At 37.8% G+C, this 25,446-nt stretch overlaps 1 protein-coding gene across 1 annotated transcript in view; it reads right to left on the bottom strand.

The window, feature by feature from the left end:
- PITPNC1 (phosphatidylinositol transfer protein cytoplasmic 1) overlaps positions 1–25,195 on the bottom strand; it is an 87,912-nt gene extending 62,717 nt beyond the window's left edge. Inside the window, exon 1 of the mRNA XM_074608121.1 lies at positions 24,597–25,195. Within this exon, the coding sequence (XP_074464222.1) occupies positions 24,597–24,644 (48 nt within the window). The 5' untranslated portion in view covers positions 24,645–25,195. The remainder of the gene's footprint in view (positions 1–24,596) is intronic.
- Positions 25,196–25,446: the final 251 nt, after the last annotated feature.

Genomic DNA, 25,446 nt, shown 5'->3' with positions numbered 1-25,446 from the left:
GAGAACAGGTTCAATGGGAGCTCACGGCAAACTCTTACTGCAGGATGCACGCTGTCGCTTTACAGCCCCTCGTTACTCTTCATAACATCGCGTTCTTCCCTCTCTCACATTCACTGCACAGAATGAATACACGTAAGGAATGTTAATGGTTAGTTATCCAACTTTGAAACCTAAATTCTCCTTTTCTCTTTTTTTTGTTTTTATTTTGCCTTGTGCTTGGTATGGACCGCACAACTCTCCTGAGAAGCAAATAACCATCTGTGCAGGCAGTGCACTCTGAATTCCTCACTGCCGTGGCTGAACTGCCACCCAGCACCTCATACAGACAAATTAAAGATAGACAAGGTCACAGCAGGGTTCGCGTATTCTTCAGCTGCATCTTCCTTGATTATCAGGATCCGATATACCTGCTTCCCAATCTTGGATTATCAAAGCCAGTTCCTGCCACTGCAGACAACCACGCTAAACAGTATTTCTTGAATCTTTTCTTCTCTCCAGGCTGTGTACAATTAGTTAAAAGCAAATAAATTAATGCATAAAATTCTACTCTTTGATTGAAAGGATGGTAATGAGACATTTGCTGCCTTAACTGGTCACAACTGTCACAGAGCGCCAGCTACCAGTTTGGCTCTGTGGGAAGCTCGCAGTGTTAGTTCTGTTGGAGCCAAATGGTCGTCTTGCTGTGAGCACAAATGCTGACAAGTCGGGCAACGTGTGGGAAGAAATCTGGCATTTCCAGTGGGATGCATGCATGTGTACAAGCAGTTACGGGTTTATATACTGGAAGCGCATACTCTAGTTGACTATTATACTAAACCCGTCACATGCCCATTCTCTTGTCGTGATTCTGAATAGCTCAATGGGTACCTGATATAACCTGGATGTTCAAAAAACTCACCTCAAATAAACAGCTAAAATACATAAATGAAGCTACTTTATAAAGAAGTATGACGCCAGGTACTACAATATAATAGAACTGATAGTGCAGTGGTCTTAAAAATAATATTTAATGCCAAAATGAGGAAAAAAAATTTAAAAAAATCAAACCAAATTTTTTTATTGCAACTTATTTCTTTAAATTTAAATTGCATGATCAGTAAATATAATTTTAAAATATTTAAGATGTTTAAAGTGAAGCCTGAACACAGAAGAAGGCTTGGTGTTGCCAAACAAAGTTCATTTAGGGAAAGGAAAGATGCAAGACTGCATTCAAGGCTGCTGGATGACAAAACAGTATTTTCATGTGATTTTCCCATGGCACTTAGTGATATTAAAACTAGAGAGTCTGGGAAGCATGACTGATTATTGCTTTATTTTCTTATTCTTTCAATAATTCCTAACATACAGACACATAATGACCATCAACATAGACTACAAAAGCTTAGATCTGACAACCAAAGAAGCCTTCCAAAAGGGCACAGTGTGCTTAATTCAATTTAATTTAGTGAAGGGTCAGAGCTCTTCTTTTACAGCTCAGAGGGTTCCCATCGCCTAGTTCTTTCTGAGTTACTGAGAACAAACAGAAGATTTGTATTATAGCACCTGAATATAATGTGGGGAATAGAGCAGATGAAGTCACAGTTTCAGCCTTGGATTTGTCTTTGCTATTTTTTCCTATACTACCCAACTATACCGTCTAAATGAACACCAGAGAATTCCACATACGGCAAATGTGTGTCACATAGTTCCCTCCTGTTGGTACCAATCTAGCAGATCCAGCTCTCATATCAGTCTTCCACCTTCCTCGACTTCTTTTTTACATAGAAAATACGGCAGAGAGAAAAAGGATGGCCACACAGCATCATAGATCTGACAGCTTCTTGGTGGCCTCCTAAACAAAATTTAGGAAACTTTCTGAGCTGCGCTGACCACAGGGCTGGGTTCAGAATCCACTAGCTGCAGATGGCTCCCTGAAGGTCACTTCATTTTCTGCGCCAGAGCTCACACAAACCAGAGAACCAAGCTTTCTGTATGCTGCCTTCATTTGCGAAGGCTGATTTCTTCAAAAGACCGTATGTTTTTCCCACAAGCCATAACGTATGCTACAGAAAGAGACACAACATACTCTTCTATAGCCAGAAGGTCTGAATTTGAGGTTTGCTACTCTACACTGTTATTCTAGTCCTTTACTCTACCACAAAGCCCTGACAACCCCAACTGTTCGACAAATGACTTCCCTGTCACAAAGAGCCAGAACGTATAAAGATTCATTCATATGAATAAATGCTTATGAAGGATGAAGTTTCCTAATTATTTTTTTTTGACCCGTGGAAATGAAAGGATAATTCAGTATTTCATTACATCAGGAAGACAAAACTAGCATTGGTTTTCCACTTACTATTAAAGGTAATCATGCAGGGATGAAAGACTAGACTATTCTTTACCATTCCATTTTTTGATTATTTTCTTTCCCTTTCTGTCTATTGGTGAGATTTATATCACAAAACTATCAACCTTTACAAAATGGATGCTTTTATCTTTGCAGCTAAGGTGTTTGTGAAGTCAGCATGATGTGAAACAGCTTTCCACATTATAGTACTTCTGCCACGTGATTAACTGGAGGATGTCGCTGCCGCATTACTATTTCATCTTCATGAAGGCAGGCATTCAGGGCAACAACAGGGCACAATATGCACTTTCTCAAGTGTAGAAATGCAAGCAATCCCAAAGGGAAACTTGCAGAGACATGCTTGCCTCTCCACTCATCCGTAGATCAAATGTTTCATTAAAGCCATCTGACTGACTTTTCTTGTTCCGGTGACATCAGAAGGAAAAAGTAACATTAAATGAATTCTCAGGTTACCATCGGATTTTGGCTTCCAAATAATTTTCTAGATGGCACAACAACCTCATGGAAATTCCTAAAATTGCAATTGCCCCTGCAAGAATACAAAACCACAAACAAAAATATTATATTTTATCCTTTCAGAAATACACTAAAAACCAGAAGAAATTCATCTTAGCCTCTCAGAGAACACCACCAGCTTCAAGATCTGTATGAATACCTACGAAGCGAGAAGCTCAGAGAAGTGCAACAACCTTACATTTTCTTGAAAGATTAGATGTGTTTTTAGAAGGTTATATGCAGAAGATGCTGAAAGAAGCTGAAATTTACGGGTTAGCAAATAATTCACCTATGAAACAACATGAAAATAAAAAACAATACAGACATTTACGGCAGCGCAAGCTCAGAGTGGGCTAATTTGTTTGGTCGAATTGCACTGGGCTACCATGGCTAGATTGTTTCCAACACTGAGGCCAACATTTGCAGATAATCCAGGTGTAGATAACCGACTGCAACATTGCACTCAGAAGTGTACCTATAGTCTTAGCTCCTTCTTAACTTTTGCTAACTTTGACTTCTGTTTTATTATTATTTTTTGGAATGAAAGATAAAGGGGCCTATAACTGAAGCCAAATAAGCATTCTCAGCTCCTACTGGTCTGTATTTGACTTGAAGACGGCCACTGTCTTCATAAATCTGGGCTAAAATATCATAAGCAGCTGGCAGTAGCACTTAATAAAATACTGCTCGAACAATAATTCCGATGAAGCCGGTTTAGTGAACGTGTTGTGTATTTACTAGCTGCACTGTTTATATTGCTAGCAACAATGTTGATATTGCAGCAGGTCATTGCCAGCTAAGTAAAACACAAGTTTATGTTACTATCAACTATTTATTTTAACATTGACATAGGCAGTATATTGTGTAAATAAGTAGCAGTATTTTTCTGTTAACAGAATTGTATTTAAAATTTATGCCACCGGTAATAGTAATATGAAAATTAAGCACTTATATTGAAGAGATACCTATTTAAAGTAAAAGCAGAGAAAGTAACATATTACCTATCATTAAGCGTGTTGACAACTTCCATTAGAAGAGATTGTTCTCTTGTTGGTAACAAATCTGCTAAGTTTTAGTTGCATGGATGTTTTACTGGGTCTACTTTAGGCTTAGAAAGCCGCAATCAAAACGGCTCAGGAGCGCTTCAGTTGCTAGTAAGAATAATAGTAATTATTAAACAAAAAAGAATCATTGTGTTAGAAATAAATGTTGTAGTTTTTTTTCCTTTGGAAGGCTTTCATGCCTACAATGGGCTAGAAAAGGGACTTGAAATTCAAGAGACACAGTCTTTGCATAAATACCTGCCTTATGCTGGTTCATGTGAAAATCTATTCATATTTAGCCCCTTGGCTAAATATAAACCTTTAAATACAAGCCTTTGCAATTACAGTTCCATATTCTCAACAAAAGTTTTTTAGAGCTTTCCAGATGAATTATCAAAATATTATGTGCCTACTGCACACACTCAAGCCTCTCACAGATCCTACTATATATAGGATATGTGTTTTCCTTGTGTGTTATCCCATGGGTTTTTTTTTCTATTGCTTATTCTCCTTTGGTTATTCTCATCTGTCATGTCATCATGTACAGTTTGAATGATTATTTTATTCGTTACCCTCCATTATCTCGAGTGCAGAAGTTTGTGCGTTGCATTTCAAGGTTCCAACAGTGATGATAATACAGACAGTGGCTCACATGAGGCCATATAGTCAAGCTTTTCTTCCTCAGGACATTTTAAAAGCCCACAAAATAATGACAAACAAAAACTATGCTTAAGGAAATCTTATCAAGCTTGTAAAGCCAGGCACTCAAGAGTTACAGAAAAGCGACAGATAGCTTATTGGATATTAATGCACGTGTGTACATAAATACTATGGCACAATTAAATAATCAGGTACAACTTTTTCTCCCTATTCGAGGGTAGTTGCATACTAATGTAGGTGGTTTTACATAGGGCTTCTACTCCATTTGCTGAAGAGCTGAAAAACATACTGGGAAAGGAAAACTGTGCCAGCTCAAGGTCAAATGAATTGAAGTATCCCCATCAGCACGTATCCTCTGGGCATCACCAGCACAACAGTACCCAGTTGTGATGCATAAGGATGAGAAATTACTGAAATTAAGAAATCTAGGTGAGACAAGGCAAATCGCTTAAACCCAAGTTCTTCACAAGCAATTGGTATCTCCTTGTTCCTCATCATCCAGGTACCCAATTTGACACAAGAGATCTGATTCAAAGAAATGCTAAGTATTTACCAGATAGCTAAAGTCAATGGGAACTGTGTTTTAAATGGGCTACATGATTCCACTCTGAAAAATCAGGTTCCAAGTGTTAAACATTCAAAATAAGTGAATATTTTCAACTATCATGCCTCAATACAGATGCTTGTCATCTGTAGAAATGTTGTTCATTTCACAAAAGTGTAATGAAAATAAATTGATTAATGTTTAATAAAACATTCAGACGTTTGATGATAAGCATCACTTAAAACCATGATAGACCGTAGTTCCAACTTCAGATATGGGTAATAAGTTACTGGAAAAGAAGACAAAAAATTATATAATGAAAAAGTAGCGTTCACTTGAGCACCATCCAGCTTCACCAGGAACCGGTTTTACAGAAAATACATTCAAAAAAGCAGGCAAACCAAAACTGTATGGGCAATGTTAGTTTTAGCACCTCTTAATTCTAAGTGCTTGTCCTTGAACCCTTAAATAATGATTTTTAAACCAATCTGTGTTAATAAAACCCAAAATTATAATTTCATGTCTGCTTTGGAATCTTTGAAAAAGGATATAGGCTACTGAAATCCTTGCAGACAGGTTGCAAATGAAGTGGATATGAACGCAGAGTGGCAGCTTGCAGATGTACTTTTTCCTGCTTGTGCTGCCCCTTTTTTTTTCTTCTTCTTTCTTTTTCTTCCCCTCCTTCTTTTTGTGGTTAAATGAAAGCCTTCAGCTTTCAATTCTTATCTTTTGGGTGTGTTATATTCATGCTATAGAAAACAAACATCAGTATTTTGACCCTGTGCATTTTTTTCCTGAAAACAAGACATTAATACAGGGTAGAATAAGCAACAGCAAAACTTTATTTTTTAATTGGAGAAGCAGCAAAATTAATTTTGAAAGCTTCTTCGTTCAAGGCTGAAAGCCTTTGTACAAAACTTCATCCTGGAGTGATATTTTCAGCTGTAATATAGGGGTTTGTAATGGAAATGCTGACAGGCCCATAATTATGGCAGCACTAGCGGGCACCACTATAATAGTATATCAGATAGGCATACTACTTAAATTCGATACAAGGTGTCAAAAGATGTTAGTGTCTGTCCTCATTAAAGCAGCACTTAAAATTCCTGTTAACCTCCGTGAGTCAAACTATTAATTTGATGTTCAGAAGGAGATATACACTGGTACTAATACTTGAGATAAATACATCCCCTTTAGCACTTCAAACTGAATTGGTGTATCATCCTAAATGTTTACGCTAATAAAAACTGCAAAAATAAAAAAAAATAATGGTAAGAATAAGAACATTTTATTTTGCAGGACAAACTGAAGCCATGTAAATTAATAAAAGAAATGACACGTTAGTTCCTGTGTTCTATAACATTTTAAAGTTTCTTTTTACAGCCAAATATACAATGATATATTTAAGATGCAGTTACATTTTGAATACTGAGGGGGAAAAATTTTATCACCTCTGTTCACTGGATCTTGATTGACAGTCAGTTCTATATATTAGTATGAAATTCTTGATGCCTATACAAATTCCATGCATGCAGAGAAAAGACGATCAAGCCTGAAGATCCAGGAGGGTAGCTGGCTGAACAGGTTCATGGCCTATGTAGGTTTTAATTTTATATGATTAATCCCACCAAAAACATTCAATAAATTGGTAGCATGATTATAATATGAACACTATATTCTATTTCTGTAATATATAAATTCTGAAATTTCATCCAAGAGTTGTGCACTATACTAATGTTTGGTTTCTTTCAACAGACACAGAAATATGAGTGGAACATAACCTTTGAATTATTTCCAACCATACACTCTATTTCATTACTCCAACAGACTCACTCCTATTTCCTTCCCTGCATTAAGGTGCTCAAAAACAATAGAAAGAGTGAATTTACCTTTCCTGCATCTAGCCAGAGAAAATAAATTTTTTTGAGCTAAGTTGTCCTGAACTAGCCCTTTTTCAAGCACAAAAAATTTCGGGGGGAAAAAAAAAAAAAAGATGTGTTACATTCTGTACAAATCTAGGTATACAGCTCTTATCAGTTAAGGAAAATAACAAACGTCACATTCCACAGAAGCTTGCCTCACTGGAAATAGGATTGATGGTGTTTTTGATGACTAGGTAGAGAAAGAAAACATCTCACTGAACAGAAAGTACTTTCCCATGGAAAGCTGGAATAGTACTATTTTGAGTAATGCCCTACTTAAACACAGGGACACCCTCGCTCTGTCACTCACACAAACGTGATTTGCATGTTTTGGTGGCTTGTAATTCTGTCTCAGACTACAGCAATGCCTTATAAAAGATGATTCAGAAGATTATTATATTGACATATTTTCCCCGTTACTGACAGTGAAGCTTCCATGGGCCATCAATTTCAGGACTACAGCCGCTACAGGAGAGCACGGTCAGTAAAACAGAAAGGTCCCAACATCTACTGATGTCATTTCTATTTGAATGTGGAGCATAACTGAGACCAATAGAATTCCTGCATTAATTTTCTTAGGAGGAAAACAGGTTTTTTTCCTGAAGAGGACAGGTTTTAAGATTTTACATCACCAGAAGACAGTGAAATTGCCTAAGTTCTAGAATAAAGGTCCATATGAATAACTTTTTTTTTTTTTTTTTTATTACTATTAACTCACTTGCTAAAGAAGTTGAGGCAGTAAAGTAACAAGTGCCAGAAAAGAAAAATGTATTAGTGCTTACCAAGCCAAGCTCATCTCTCCTAGAAATCTACTGACTGGACAAAAATATGCTTCATCTTGTGCCAATTTGTCCATATTATATACCATTTATCAAATAATCTATTCCACAATTTTATTAAGAGTCCCTAGGAAACAGTTTCAATTTTCTAACATAATTTGGTCCTCTGATAAAACAGAGTTAAAGAACACATTTATGTGAATGTCATATGCAAAAATGACTTGATTTGTGGGAGAGTAAGACAAAGAGCACTTCCTTGAATCACGAAACCAGGTGTGATTTTTTTTCTGGCATTATGTTATACAAATAGTAACAGGGACATCTTCAGCATTCCAGGAAGAAAATGTAAGTACGCGTAGCCTAAAAGTATACCTTCCTAATGCAAACATTATGCTCTGTTCAAATGCTGGTCAGCTGTTATGTTGCCATCAGCATTCGATCACACACTTCTATTTTTCCAGATCCTGCCTCCTTCTGACCATTATATCCAACCAATATACCTCCTACGTAAGCGGGAAAGATGGAAATATGTCAGAGAAAGTTTTGCAGTGGTTTATTTGGTTTTACAAGGCCACAAGATTTTGACAAGACGGTAGTTGGTAGTCCACAGAATGACTACTTACTTTTTAATGTTTGATCTCACTTAGAAAATTTATTTTCAAGTTAGTATCTTCTTACTACAAAACTACCTGTCTTAATTATAATTTTTAACATGGTCCACTGATTATATTGCAAACTGATTTAATGTATTCTTACAATCCGAATACACCACAACTGAGGTAAATCTTTAATTCAAAATTCACACGCCTGCAGACATATCCTCCTTTCCTACCGGTAGATAAATTACTAGATTTTCTTCCACTTTACTTAAAGCCAATGGAGTTCTACACAGTGCAGTTCAGTACAGAACTTGTCTTGTGTCTCATACACAGCTCCTCATTCAATGAATTCTCTCTCAGGTTCATATTCTTAATGCAAAAGAAGGGAAACTCCCACTGACTTCGCTGTGAGTAGAAGTGGACGCAGGAAGGGCACTAATCTTGCTTATCAGCACAGTATAGGAATGCTGTCAATTAATTACAACCATATCAAATGCTTGGCTGCAGATAGCGTACATGGTGTGCTTTTCACTTACTGATTTACAGTCAGTGGGAGGAGGTTATAGCAAAACTGTAAGAACGAATCAAAGTTAAATATCGACATGGAAATTTATCTCTTTTCAAGACTGCCAATTCTGTGTGCATTGGGCATGAACTAGGACGGTGGTGATGAAACGACAGCAGAACAATGTTTGCTACTGGAAATGACAAAGCCCAGATAAACAAAAGAATCATGCCTCATAACACAGTACCCTATTAGTTTAAATTATATGCATCCTACAAGAGCTCATATCTCAAATACAGCAAACGTTAATTCCTTTCAGAGATAAAATGGACAGAAGACTACTCAACTCCAAATGGAAACTAAGGAACATGACATACTGCCAGCCAGCACTTGGCAAAACATCTTCTAATATAATTTGGAAATACTGTTGTACACCACTAACAAATATTGCTTGCCAAAAATATTAATAAACCAACCCCCCTGAAATCCTAATTGTTATCATTATTGTTAACTCTCTTTAAGAAGCAGTCCACAAATAGTCAATGATTTCAATGAATAAGCATTAAAAAAAAAAGTCATAAAAAGTTCTCTACCAAAGTTTGGTGCTTAAGTGCAATAAACCAGGTAACCGTGATAAAAAAAAATGCCAGTTCCCTAATTGGAATTCTGTCTCTCTGCACTCACAATTAATTCAATATATTGTGTTGGCATTAAATTAAAATTCTATACTTTCACCAAGTAGGACAGGAGTTCTATTAATTTGCTTTTCATATGCTTTTCGTTTACTATCATCAACTCAACGTATTGAACAGAAACCTGAGAAACAGCGAATGGGGGTGACTCCTATTACTCGAAAAAAAAGAAAAAAGAAAAATGTGTGAATAGCACAGCTTGGATACACAAATATAGATGGAAAAGTTAAAACAGCTTTAGTGAAGAGAAGTTGTGTCTTAATCCATCTCTGAAGGGATCAACAGGTATGCAGACAAAGCAGACCTAGCTGATATGGGCCAACTCAATATCCAAAGGCTGTTTTGCCAAGGTCACTTTCCAGATGTTCCAAAAGAAACCAATTTGCCATGAGATAAGAAGAAAGGTCCTTACATGGATAAATCAGTGTTTAAAGATACAATAAAAAAGTAAAATAAATAGACAAATAATTTTTATCACTGGAGAGAGGACACCAGTGAAGTCCCAGAGGAATTTGTGTGAGGTCTTAAAGCATTCAACATACTTGTTAACGATGGTAGCATACTCATGCCCAACTTATTAAAAAAAATCCCCAATGAACAATATATGAAAAGAACAAGCGATAACTTGAACCCAACAAGGATGGAAAGCTACGCTTTTGTAATTAACCTCCTACAAAACGGATTTAAAAGAGGGAGTGGGAGGCATATTATAGAGAGTACAAAGAGAAAAAACGAGAGAACAAGAGCAGAGAGGATACAGAATTATCTAAGCCTGCAATGCTTAGAGAGCAACTCTTGATTAGATTAAAAGCTGAGTAACTTTATCTCCTTGACCCTAGTGGCAATGAACACCTGGAACACGAACTGAAAATTCTTTAGCCTAAATTCACCACAGGGTCACCTCTGTGCCTGACAGATGGAAGAATCCAGGGATGAAAATTTAGGCTTCACCACGATCTTCCCCAGACAGAGGAAACAAACAGCCCGCAGTTAACCACTAGTTAGTCCATATCACGCAGCCGTTGTTATTGCTTCTACTTACGAAAACATATAGAAGTTGTGGCTGTCCCATCCCTGGAGGTGTTCAAACCAGGCAACCTGGTCTAGTGGGAGGGGAGGTTGGACTAGATGATCTTTAAGGTCCCTTCTAACCTGAACCATTCTATGATTGTATGATATAAATGTACCACTGGGGACATAAGACTTAACAGTGTGAAATTACAGAGAAATATCTCAAAAGGCCAACTGAGAGGAAACAAGACCTCCCATATTACCAGTTCAGGGTTCCTAAGGAATAGAGTACATGAGTCTTCAATCTTGGGCTCGTTAGTTCTCATTCTTATGAAAATGCAATACCCACCACAGTGCCATCCTACCTTAAGGTAAGGATGAATTTGTAAATGGCTGAAAAGGACCCCATACTTATGTTTGTCAGAATGGATTTATGTCACCCACAAGTCTTCGCATTTTCTTGACAGCAACTCCCTGATGTTAACCCCCGCAGCAACTTCATTAGACAGATAAAATGAAACACTGGTTATCAACCAGAAATGATTCACAGAATTCATATAATTTTGGAGCTTATAAAAAATTGCTAAAGATTTAACAGGAACAAACCTAGTAACTCTTTACTTCATCAGCTTTGAACCCTTATCTCATCAGTATAAAAGCAAAATACGGAGAAATGTTTAATATTTGAAGCCTAAGAAAAATAGTTTTAAACTAGTATCAATATGCAGATATGGGAAATGGTAAAAAAAAAGTCTACTGATGCTCTGATCTTTTAAACTTTGATAATATCACTTTTCTTTCCCTGTTTTCTAGAATATTATAAGCAGTTACAAGGCACTAATTTGCCACGGAAAGGACACAAGGGACCAAATCTTCTGACTAACTGAGCTAATCTTCAGCTGACTTACTGAGGCTAATCATGGAAAGACATGTCGACTTGCAAAGTTTGTTGTGCCTCCAGAACTGTGTATGTTTAAATCTGACATATGTAAATAATTTGCACACGTAAATCAGCGGGGTGATGAACTGTTGTGCAGATGGAATGAAAGTCATTTTTCTTTGAAACTCTTGACTGGAAGATGTCAGAAGTGCAAAAGAAAAACAAGGGTTTGCAAAATAAGAAAGGCAAAAATGTACCCCAACAGCTCTGTAATTATTTTTATGTCAGTGATTACAGGACAAAATATTTAAAGAATGGCAAAGCTTTTATTAATCAGCAAGTCTATCTGTTTTCCTCCATAGCTTTCTTATATTTCCGGTTGCAAAAAAATAGAAAATGCTTTTAACTGTCCCCTGATGAAGCAAGGAAATTCTGTCTACTGCTATACAACCTTATTATTTATTAAATTCCTTTCTCTGAAAAATGCCTTCTGAAATGCCATCCTTGTTCCCTTTCACTTATTTTCTTTTAGCTGACAGAACGGGTAAGAAAAGCACAGAATAACCAGATATAAATCCAACAAAATGAAGCCTGGTAGAGCGCAATGGCAAATCTTTCATAAACATCAAGACAAAATTCTGGTCTGTAACTGATGAAGGCTTTGCGAAAAGAGCATTCTGACTCAAGACTCTTACTCCTGTACCCTCATGGGCTACACTGGTCAGAAATGCTAGCTAGTTCCTTCCCAGGTGAATAGGCTATTTTAGATGAGATTTAGGCAGCCAGGGCACTACTGGTGTAAGCAAAGATTGGGTGACTTTCAGACTCCGTACCAGCACCAAAAGAAAGCAGAGGCCCTACATCTACAAAAAGACCCGGCAAAGGACCAGCTGAACAGGGATAACTCTGCAAGACAGTTAAAAACCCCAGCTTGATAGTGAACTTCCATTTGGATGCATAGATCTATGACACAATCCTTAACAGATGCAATGTTGTAATCTATATTAATCGCCTTCAGTACTGCATTTTTTATTTCATTTGATCAAAAACCTCTTGCAAACTCAGTGCTTTTTTCCTTAACTCACTGTTCTCGCCGCAGGTTTGGATTGGCTACAATGCTGAGTTTTCTTTTTCTTTCCTTACCATTAAATACGCATGAATACTTCAAAGACTAATGCTTTACTGCATACTTACTGTTACATGGAAGTTTGTTAGTGGCCCTAGGGAATGTCCTCAGCTTTTCTGTAACAATAAAGTCAATCAACTGCTACCTCTTAAGGTAAGCCTAGAAAGCTAAAGTCACTCACTTAATTTGCAAGTCTAACTTCCAAAATTGTTACATGTGGAAAAGGCCTACAAACAAAGATGTTAAATATAACAACCTGTGGAAAGGAATGCAATTGCCAGAAGCTTGTAAGAGGCCTTAAGGACCTCCTTGCAAAACTTTAAGACTTAAACTCTGACTCTGTCTTGTGTACGCAGGAAGTGATACTGGTTTAAATAACATTAGCATTTCAAGCCAATGTAAACCAGCTTAAAACCAAAATATGACAGATCAAACCACCTTCTGAACCACTATTTTTTTTTTGCTTTCCTTTATTCATTGGGCAAAATGCAGAAGGAAAACTGAGGAGCAACCTTGAACTGAGTTCAGAAGAAAATCTATGTATGCATATGTCATTTCCTGCTGATGAAAATTCTGTTTATATATTTTTATATCCTTCAGCTATACGAAAAATTTGAGGACCCCATTAGCCTTTGGTTGATATAAAACTTAAAAAAGCAAAGATGGAATTCTGACAGCTACTTCTAAAAAAGGTACAAAAATCCTCAACAGGACACTGCTGTGCAGAACTCATGCGAGAATCTCTACACCGCACTTTACTGTCCATACAGTCGCACCAGTTAGATATCTTTTGTATGGTTCTATTAAAATGTATTTTACAAATGCCTTTGATAATGACCATACTATGCTGACTGAAGCGTTCAGACTTGCTTACTTAATACTCTTGGGCATGTGACTTTTTGCAGTAAGTAGAGAGTGTGAAACAATATTGCTATTTTGAATTATTTAATTTTCATATTTTGGGATATTTCTGAGAGAATCCTTTTTCCCCCCTGCTTAAATATTTATGTATTCATATAAAAAATATGTATGTATATATTATGATTTATATACTATATATAAAACATTTAACTGATTTTATGAGCGTTAACCAAATTTAATCAAAAGCTGTTCTTATGGTTGTGAGAAGGGGATGGTTTGAACAATTTTGCCAGTAAGGTGTGTGTTGCCAACACCAGAAAAGTAAGCTGAAGAAAATGGAAGCTAATGTCAAACTAAGCCACATAGTATTAAGATAGGGCAGACCTCAAAACAGGCGCATAATTCCTTATGGTGGACAACTGAAGGAAATTAAGAGATGAGATGAGGTAAGAGGGCTAATATGAGGAAATCACAAGGAACAGCAATCGCTGTTCCTCAAATGCTTTATCTAGACTATGGTCCCAAGAAGAAGGGTAAGCCATAGCCCTTCCCCCCTGCATCAGGGCATCTCCTTTTCTCCCGCATAAGAACATTTGCTTTCTGAAGTCTGAAGTGGAGGATACTCACTGATTGCCACTGACATTCCTTGGACTGTCACAAGACAAACCACTCACGTTGTTTACTCCAGTTCTGGCCACTAAAGGCAAACTGGCATGTCTGAAAATGTCTTGGCGAAAAGGCGGGGTTAGAGGTATTCACATTTAACTTGTATTATGCTTGCAACACGATGAAATAAAAACATAACCACCTGTTACACTTATTTCAGTGGGAGTATCTATTTTCAATTATAGCATTTACCATCCACCCTCAAGTAAGGCAAGTAACACCATGGTAACATAAACACAGTCGTGGCTGCTTGGGAAGGTTAAATTATAAATAGCAATGTATAGCCCATGAGGTCCTAGAAATAAACTAACTAATCCATAGGCATTTGTTAGTATGACATAACATTTCCACTAAAATGTTTGCCTCATCTCAAACCCACTCAGAATAGATTTAGAAGTTCAGCATCACTTGACTCTGAGTGAGTTCGTGTTCAGACATGAAAAAAGCAGAGACAGTGGAGAAAATAAGCTATAGCAAACCAATGCAAAACAAATTAACACCCCCCCCCCCCCCCCCCAGTAAGCTTTATTCTACTTCCACTGAAGTTAATGCGGGGGGGAATCTATTCCAAATGTATATCAGAGTTACCTTAATATACAGAAACATGTTTTTATACTGAATCATCACTGGGGGGAAAATAAAGAAAAAAGGCAAAACAAATGTTAAAAACCCTTGGGCTTAACCGAGTAGCAAACAGTTTGGAAATGCAAATAAACTTAGCAACCCTCTAAAACATTTGAAAGATTTTGGAACTCAGTGCTCTCTTTAGCCTCAGCCCGAGTGCAAGGATCCATGGAAGATCCATGGTAACTGAGGGAATACTGAGATTCAAACCTGAGCTTCGTACTCAGAGGGGAGCTGAATTATCAATTGTTTTAGTCTGCTCTATAGTTCCTTATTCTCTGCAAGACTGAGGCAGCGCAAGAGCAGCAGGCTGTTGTTCCGAGCAGCAGCTTTTTGCCAGCTGGCCAGATGCCTGCTGTGGTTGGCTGGGCTTCCTTATTTGGGAGAATGACCAAGGACTCAAAAATGGGAGAAAGAAAAGAGAATGAGAGTTTCTACGAAGTTAGGACTCAAAATTGAGAGCGAAAAGGTTACTGCCAAGTTTTGCAGTGTGAGGACAGCAATCATTAAATTCTGCGTAGGCTCAAGGACGTTATCATAGATTTGACACAAATCTGGGGCCTTAATTTAACCGTGTGAAACTGTCTTTTAGGTTCGGCAAGAATGCTAAGGATTTAGAGACATCAGGATGGTTTTTCTCTTGTTAAGAATAAGATTTGAGAAATTCACATTGTCTTTTAGTTTATAGCCATTGGTTAAAGTCTACTTTTGATTGGACTGACAGAAATCTGGAATAGATCAACTGAGGTGAATGGAATTATTTCAGATTTGCACCGTGCAACTGAAATGGAATTTAAATTCCCAACATTTATATTCTAAAAACATGCTGTGTTTTGTCATACACATTTGGTGAATTCTTGTCCTCTGACATCAGTGGCAAAACTCATTGGTATTACTATGGTCTAAATCCCACTGAATGATTTTCCTTTCACGCAGAGTGAAGCAAAACAAAAGCTGATCCACTGAAGTAAGATTTAAATAAATTTTATATCAAGTCTATGTGATAAAAGAGGCAGGCAGGTTACTTAAGACTGTAATCCTGTGTACATTTCATATATTTCATTTGGCTTATTTCAAGTCACTGTACAATTAATTTATTAAATGAAAATATTACTTAAAGGTCAGCTAGTTTTCACTTTCAAAGAAAGCTTGACAAAAGCAGATAAATAGCTGGATGAATTTGTCAAGCATCTTTCAGAAGATAAGGCCATACATGCTAGGACCAGTATATTCAATGGCCTAGCAAGTGAGATCACTTAAAAAAAACCTATCTATGTCTGACCGGGAGAAATACAAGCTTGCCATGTGTAAGAAATTTATGGTTATGAATAGAATTATCATTGTCTTTATCTTTTGGATAAATAGAATTTTTTGGTTCACAGTGAACTTCAGTATTTTGGTAACCTTTCAAGTAACATGGTGATGCTAGCACAAAAGGTTATTTTTATTTTTTTTTATATTACTTTTATATAAAATGAGAGCAAAAAGCTGAAAATACATTAAACAATTAATTGTATTTCTGACTGTCATCCGTGACTGATTGTTAATCAAGCAATTCAGCAACAGTGCGTGTTATACTGGAGTGTCATTGTCACATAATTATTTTGTCATGCATTGCAATAATATTTTTACCAAAAAAATTTTAAACATAGTCATTAATTGGACAACACATTAAACCTAATATGACATTTAGTGTGATGAAATGGAAAATAAGACATACTCAGTATGCTCACAGAAAACAGTTCCCACCGAGCCTAAGTATTCCTAAATCACTTAGGCAAGACTAATCTTAGAACAGCCATGTAAAAAGTCCTAAATAGAGATTTTTCTGGAGAGCATATGAAGAAGTCTTTTATTAAAACCAGTCTACAAACATTTATGCATGTGACTCAGGACATGTGACTACTTGTGCTTTAAATTAAGTATGTATGCAAGTTAAGTGTATGCAAAAGCCAGGATTGTGCACTGTAAAACCAGCTGTAGAACTGTTATAGTACAAAACTAATAGAATCCAAAACTACTTCAGCATTTTCTGACCACAAACAGGAAAAAGATGGAAGATACAGATTTTTTTTCCAAGAAAAGCCATTAAAATGTCATTCCTACAATTTAGCACCCTGACTTATACTTTATAAAAACAAAAATAGTATTTTAATACACATCCAAGGATTCTAAATTGGCTGATCACTTTTAATCAAAATAGGGAAGAAACCATGAACTGAGGAGGAGATAAACAAGACTAAGGCTAGACTAAAAGCATTATATATAACCACAGGTTAAGTTCAAATCTAGTTTCCCCCACCTACAGACTGTAAACCCATCTGTTAACCCAACTTGAAATCTAAATTACCTTTTCTTCACTCCTTTTTAAACCTAGTCAATAATCCTGGGGAGCACCTTTCTCCTTGCTTTCTAGACGCATGCAGACATTGGTAATTTCACCTAAATCCATGCACAATATGCCTACACAAAGTTCTTCAGGCTGCACTGGAGGGCTGTCATAGCAAATTTGCATGAAACATCCAGTGATGTTTGCTTTATTTTGGTATCAAGTCCTACAAAATATACTGCTGGTCATGATAGATGCTCTACAAACCAAAGAAGATAAGGATAAAATATAAGGAAAATTATAAGTATTTGAAAAAAAAATATTTTAAATAACAAATAAGTTTTTCATGAGACAGATATAAAGAATTATCCCTCACCCATAATTATCGAGTATATTTCAATGGTTCGCATGTGTGTATTATCTGTCTCCATCCTTACAGTGTTTGATGGTTGCTTGTGTGTGAGGTTAGACATTCAAGATGGAAAGCCTGCATGTTTTCAGCATCTGCAACTGCCTGGGTTCTACGAGGACAGCCTGGGGAACATATTTGTCAGCTCACTAGTCACAAAGAATAACGTGATTGAATCATTGTTATATACTATGGGTTTTCCATTACCTGACGAGGCAGTCTTTTGTACAAAAGAACATGATGTCTAACAGATTTTAACAATACAAATGCCTATCAGACTAAACTGAATACTCATGAAGGAAAATATAATTTTTAATCTTTCCTAGTTATTACAGAAATCTTTCTCTTCCTATAATCTAAAGGGCTTTATATACTTTAAGGGCTATAAATCACCTAATTTTTTTAACATGTGCAGTCGGACAAAAAGCACATGAAAATTGGTTTACTTGTATTATTTCTAAACTTACAATTGGACAGATGAGGAAATTAAACAGACTGGACTAAGAGAAAATGTATTTGACATATCAGACTTATCAAACTTCAGGATGCTAATATAGGCATCTACATTCATTAGTAGGTACATAAACAAAAGTGGCCACAACTTCATAAGTGCTGATCATTCAGCGTTCACATCAACTCTTAAAAGAAATTAACGGTCTCAGGAAATTTAAGTTCATCCCAAAAATAAAAAAAACAGAAAGCACTAAGTTTTAAAAGCCAGTATTGACATTCTGTGTCTTTCTCTCCCTGTTCTTTTGTTTCCGAACCTACATTACGCTTCAAAGACAAACATACTTTGTGGAGTTCTTGATAGCATCAAAGCTCTGTAGAATGCTTCAGCTAGAAAATGTCCTAAACCACTGACAAGCTGCATTTTCTTTTATGGGAAATGCCAAACTGCGCTCTACATTTTGCAAACAAAGCCTTCAAATCAACTGTGTAGTATTATTTGCTATCTATACTCCTTGGAGAAAACAAGTGTTGACAAGGAGAGACAGGGCAAGAGGGATGAAGAGAGACGTATGTCAGAGTCTGGAGTTCCTTGGGTAATAGCTAATCCTTTCCACTGAAAGATTTTTTTAATCATTTACACAGAAACTTTAAGAACAAAGGTTGTCTTGTTTCTTTCACAGAGTTATACTGAAATTTGCAAACAGGGGTAAAGGAGAAAATCGGGTATTTTCGGTCTTCTACTTGCAAAGATTTGACATCTGCTCTGCATTGCGTTGCTTTATAGCTCTCTAGGTGACTACAACTATTGCAGGAAGGTCAAGCTAAAGCAAAGTATTTATTTTCTTCCCATGGTAAGACACAGCTCTCACTTTCATCTGTCCATTCTTACAACTAGATTGTGCATCAAAAGAAAATTAAATAGCTGTTCTTATTTGGTACTAAAGCTAACTTCCACTGCTTTCTCTCATCTATTTCATCTGTTATGTCATTACAATGATTCTTCCCAGTCCATAAGCTTTAAGGTCAATTTAAGGTCACACTGTATGGAGCAAAGGCTTTGTGATGCGAGTAAACATGACCGCCCACAAAGACCAGATCGGATCAGTTTGCTAACAAGAGTCTTACGCAATGATTTTTTTTTGAAGGGTAAGAAGATGTTCATAATGGTGTAAAGAGCTTTTCTAGATCAATATTTAACGCTGAACACGCCTCAGACAAACGTATCAGCGCATCCACAGTATTAATTGCAAAAAGAAATTAAGGCTGGTGATGTTCTTGGGAGGCATATCCAGAAAGAATGATTAACTAGAGTAAAAAGTCCTTTACTTCTCACGGCACTTTAGTATCTTGTGAAGGAACCAGTGTAAGACCATAAATGCATTACAGCTGTTGATAGGTTAAATGAAAATTGCACATTAAGCCTTCATTTTTGCTGGTCAACTTCAGCTCAAAACTGCTAGATACACTTTTTTCTGCAGAGGTCATGGTCATGACGCAGTCCAACTATTATTTTACTTACAAGTAATTAAATTGAATTAAATACGAAAAGCTGACTTCACCTTATGTTTGCTTATAGTCCTCTTGCTTACATGCTGATTTTTCAAGTGTTCCATACATTTACATATTCCTGAAAAGATGTTCTGTGATTATAGATGGGAAATTAAAAAAACTTACATAATCAATGATTATTTAATCCATTGGTATTAACTGCAGGATGAGTATATGCAGTTTGTCCTGCAGTAGATAACTACAGTTTAGAGAAAATGTATTTTACACTTTATACCCTAACTAAAGGCTTTTCTGTTCTACATGCATATAGTTATGTCTAAATATCATAACACCTGCTAACTCTCAGGGCGTAAAAACACTTTCTCAAATGCTTTCATTAAGCTTTAAATCTGCCTGAATAAAACATGTTATAACAAGTACCCTTTGTACACGAAACAGTAGACTATGAAATCTTTTAAAGAAGAAATGTACACAAGATTCAGAGAATACAAATACTGTTTACACATATGTTGTTGAAATAATTTTACGTAAATAATTCACACTGGGAGAATTCATAATGTTTGAAACGAGCTAAACACTGGATATTTTTTTATAAAGGAGCAAGCACAAGACCTCTAGAACAAGAATTTGTTCATGTTGAAAAGATTTTTTGTTGAAAAACCGTGATCTACATTTACGGACATTTTGCAGGTCTCCACTTGTTTGTATTCATGACAATACAGCTGTTCCTATTCACCTCGTGCAGGCAGTGCTCCCCACGGACCTAACTTAGCTTTTATTTAAAGCACAGAATGGGAGCAATTCCACCAACTTCAGCAGAGATAAATGTTGGTTGAAATCAAGAACAAAGCAAAGAAAAACCTATTAGGACTTCCGGTACTGGCCACACATATTCCGTTCAGAACTAACAGAAATGTTAATGGTCATCCTTGTTTCCAAGGAAAAAACCCTATGATGATTACTGCATTTTATTTGATGTTCACCTTATACTTGCATACAACCTAGCTTCACATCTTTATTAGCACTTTACAGCAATAACAACTCCATTTTCAACAGGATGCAGCAAAAATGTCTTTCCACCTATTCCGCTAGAGAATAATCACTTTCCACACAAATCATAAACTTCACTGTACTTCGCCTCTTCCAAAATAAAAGGTCAGTAACATGCTAACTTATCAGATTTGTTTTACATTTTCAGATAAAGGCATCTCAAAAGCACAAAACCATGTAATCCTTCCTGTGAAGATTTGTGGAATTGTGATTTGCAACGAGACCCAAGTCTGAGAATTTTTTAGCATCTCTGCTCTTTTCAATTGCTTGGTGTTCTTTTCACTTGCTTAGGAATGTGTTTTTTTAACTGATGATATTTAAAAAAAACACAATGCAGCCTATTATAATATTCTCTCAGATGATGTAACAAACTATTTGTAAGAATGAGCTAACACAAGAAAATGCAAGGGGAAAAATAACTAAGGGGCAAGCTCGTTTATGAATTGCAGCTGGGATGAACACTGGTAACATATCCTAAGTAATTACTGCAACACATTTTACTTGCTTTATGTATTAATGAAAATAAATGGCTTCTTCTAATTTATAAGGTCTCAGTGTTAACAAAAGGACTGAATTGGCATGCACGTCTCCCAGAAGTACCAGAAATGGGGTAAAGAATTACTTCTAATTGGCAATCGTATTGGCTTCATCAACCAACAGCTATCTTCTGACCTAATTTGCAAAGTTCTTACTGCAATTGTTACTATTTTGCTTAGAAGTTAACATGATATTTCCTTTCTCAAATTTTAAAGCTGATCAGGCAGCTTGCAACAATATGTATGCAACAGTCCTAAATAACTGTCAATAAAAATTCAGTTTAATGAGCCAGCCTCAGCCTTGAATCAGAACTGCAGTGTGGCGCCACAGCATCCTAGCAAGCACTGCTGGAACAGCCTGGCTTTTCTGGTGCTTATGAACAAGGAACAAAGTTTTACCTCTGACTCCTGTATCCTAGCTCAAAATACACCAACAACAGCTAGGTCTGTAGCAATCAACATTTCTTAGGAAATGTTTTATTGGCAAGGAAGTATTCGGCCTCCAAGCTGACAGGTATACAAACAAAACTCCCATAAATATTTGGGTATCTTATCTAATATGGGAATTGATGAAAGAATGCCTCAAGAACGCGACCTGCAGTAGCTGATGAAGACCAGCGATGCAGAATTTCCTATTCACAACGCCAGAAACTCTTCAAACCTGGAGACAGCATTGCTGTTGCGGTGACATCTATCAGTTTTAATTTAACTCTTCTCTAGAGATAAATTTAGGACCTCATAGTCAGCCAGTGTAGTACTAATTTCTATACTGCTGTGTCCATATTTATTTACATCCAAAGTAGTGACTTCTAGTTACTGGACTGGACATTATGCAACATTTTAATGCACATTTTTTCACATTACACACAAAATCTGACTACAGATGATCAGGTGCAGGTGCTTGGCTGACAGTCAAGACTCCTTTTTGCCTCACGTGCCTTACTATTTTCACAGGAATGACATGGTTTTGTTGACAACACAACACCACAGACTAAAGCTGGAATTCTTTCTCATTCATGCTGTGAGACTTCTATGTATGGATAACTGGCAAGTCAGTGCTAAAAAGAAAACTGCTCAAGGAAATGCTTTTGAATTTACGTATAAAGTGCACAGGCCGAAAGCCAGAACTTGTAAAGCCTAAGTGAGAAAAACAGCGCAAAAAGGGAAGCCATGCAGCTGCGTAAAATGAACTGCATTTTTCACATACCTGTTGAAACCTACGACCTCAACAGTACTTTAGGTGCTTAACTCCCAGTAATGCCGACACCAGTTAGGTACCCAAATGCCATTGTAGAGCAGGACCCAACATCCCAGTCCTGTGACAAATTGCGTATCCTTTGGAAATTGCATTTTCATCAAAACCCACTGAACTTCGGAGTGATTTAGCACCTTGCAGAACGCAGTTTGGGCCTCTTAGAGCCAAAAGTCTCTTGGTTTTTGAAGGGTGAGCATTGGCCCATGATATCCTCCTAATGGCTGCAAAATGCATCATCTTACTCTACACAGATGCCAAAAATATCATGCATTATTGGTAGTTAATGCGTAACTAAAGGAAGAATAAGATAATAACACCTTCATAGACTGTAGAAAACATCACAAAGATGAATCACGATGAGAAATACAGTCCAGAACATTTTTAGCATAACAAAAATAAGATATCTGCTAAATTCACAATTTTGTCATAGTTAATTTTATAATTAATAATGAAATTCATACTAAATATCAGACATGTTCTAGGTCCCCCATTAAGGCATCTCAGCTGCAGCTCTTGGATTAAATAATGCATGATTCAACATAAGAGAAACTGCAAGATGCATGAACATCTTTACTAATTCTGTTAACATTCTAGAGAACAAAAGACTCCAAATTGTCTTCTGTCTCACCATGCATCAGCCATTTCTCTTTTGGGAGATTTTTGAACTTTTCTCTATCTGAAAATCTTGTTTAACAACAATTTTTCAAAATAAATTAGATTGGCTCCCTTCTGATGACATAATGAACTGTTATTAACTAAGTGTGGTAGTCTGAGGACATCAGGAACTGGCTTGGATAAAATGTTGTCTACATTAGGATAATACAATAAACAAATAAAATTATGTATTAAAAGAATAATGTCATACAGTATCACAGCATACTATATAACTTGGTTGGAAAAATGCTAGAATTAAACCTGCACGTATGTGATATTTTTAGGTTGTGCTCCCAGAAGAAGGAATTTCCTGAGCAGCCTGAAGTAAATATTTGGCAGTTTAAATTCTCAGTTTTGGAATACTGTTAATTTGCCAAATCTGAAGATGCAGACAAAAAAGACCATTGAAATTACAACTCTATCATACTCCTGAGGACTCCTCTACACAGATTGCAAAAAATTAAATAAAATTGTGCAGCAAAACACTCACCTGGACGTAATTAAGCAAAAAATGCGTAAAATAATTTGCAAAGTAAATGTGTTTTGTGATGACCTCGGGGGCGAGGGGCCGAAAAGGGGATACTCTGCCTTTGAGCGCTGTTCCCCCAGGACCGCCGGCTGCAGCCAGCCCGCAGCGTCCCACGGCCGCGGAGGAGGGGGTGGGACCCCCGGGACCCCCGCGCAGACCCTCGGAGCGGAGCCTCTGCCCGCGGGGCGGCGAGCGGGGCGCGGGCAGGGCGCCCCCTGGCGGCCGGCAGCAGGGCGCCCCCTCGCGGCCCCGCCGTCGCCGGCAGGAGAAGAGAAACGGCGGCGCAAGATACGCGGAGCGGGTTCGGCGCAAGATACGCGGAGCGGGTTCGGCGCAAGATACGCGGAGCGGGTTCCCCCTCTGCAATGCCCACTCCTATGGCACAAATAGCTAAATAGAACAACGTCTACTTTTTTTTTTTATCCGTGCGAGACGCTATAAACCAGAAAGCACCATCTCATTTACATATGCCATCAGGCCTCTAGATACCTATCGCACCTATTTATATGCACAAGTATCTATATAGCACGTGTGTTACATGTAGGTATTACTATCTTACTTAAAACAATAAACAGGTAGGATGTTTGCAGATAAATAAAGACATAATGCTCCTAACAGAGTTGAGAACACCATCAAAGAGCAGTTTGACTTCACATCATTTCTTTAAATGACGAAAAAGTTTTTACTAATAAATTATCACCTATCTACCCTACCTGTGCTAGAGTTTCAGGCCATGTTCATCTCCAAGGGTATTTTCAGCACAGGTGAAAATATATTTAGAATCTGGGTTTTGGACATACGCTTTATCAGATAGAGGATTTCAGCACAAAGCATTCCCTTGCGAACATGCATAAGATTCTTTTTAAAAGTCTGGTTGGAAAATCTTTATAACCCGTATTTTGACGACACAATGCTTTTGATACACTTAAGTTACCTTCGTTCCTGCAGGATTCCCTTATTTTCCAATAAAAACATTCCTCTCTAACCAGTCATCTCCGACTAAGTTCATTACACAAAGAAAAAACATTTGGTAAAACAAATACAACCTCAACTCGCCTTGAAAAAGAAAACCCTTGGTAAGTAAGAGCCTAAGCATGAGCAGTGACGGCGCTTACCTCTTCAACTGTCAAAGGCATACAGATCCGGTACTCCTTCATGAGCATATTCCTGCTGCTCGGTGCGGACCAGCAAACTGGGAGAAAAGTGATTATTTCTGCACGATGATCACGACGAAAACCAATCACGGGAAAAAATAATCAAGCCTCTTTCCCTGCATACGCTTGACAATGTGTCCACAAGAGAGTAATGCGACCATCCAGGAAGGCTGAGCCAGCAAGAAGAAAAACCAACACAACTGCTCCTTTCTTCCAGTTCTTCCTCCTTCAGCCTGCGATCATGGGAATTTCACACACGCTCGCACCGATATACGCTACCAAGTCTCAAGCCCAAACGCTATCGCCACGGCCAAAGACATCCGTCGGAAGTGTACGAAAACGGCAGTCTCTCGCAGCTATGTCAAGACATGCCTGGGGCGGCGAAAGGAACAAACGAGCCGAAAATGTGGCTTTCCCCACCTCCGGCAGCGCGCAAGATGAGATGCTGATTTCCAAGACAAAGCCCTTTTATAACGTTTCCTTCCCCGGCTGCCAAACACGGCTCCCACCTCTCCACCGCAACGCGGCTGCGGCCGCCGCGGCTCCCGCTGTGCCGGGGGGGCGGGCAGCGCGGCGATCAGCGGCCGCGGGCTCCCCGGCGCAGCCGCGGGCGGGCGCGGAGCGGAGCAGAGCGGAGGGGAGCGGCGGCCCCGGCGGGGGCGCGGCCGACATCAGCGGGGCGGCAGGAAGGAGGGAGGGGAGGGGAGGGAAGGGAAGGCGGGCAGCTGCCGCTCGGGCGGGTTTAAACAGATTTGGGGAAGTTTATCGCCCGAGGTGCGACAAGGCACCTTGCACAACATTTACAAGCGGG

This window comes from Larus michahellis, chromosome 14, assembly GCF_964199755.1.
Source record: "Larus michahellis chromosome 14, bLarMic1.1, whole genome shotgun sequence".
In the NCBI taxonomy this organism is placed as follows: domain Eukaryota; kingdom Metazoa; phylum Chordata; class Aves; order Charadriiformes; family Laridae; genus Larus; species Larus michahellis.
Note: the sequence above shows the minus strand (reverse complement) of the source record. Positions and strands in the feature narration are given on the sequence as shown.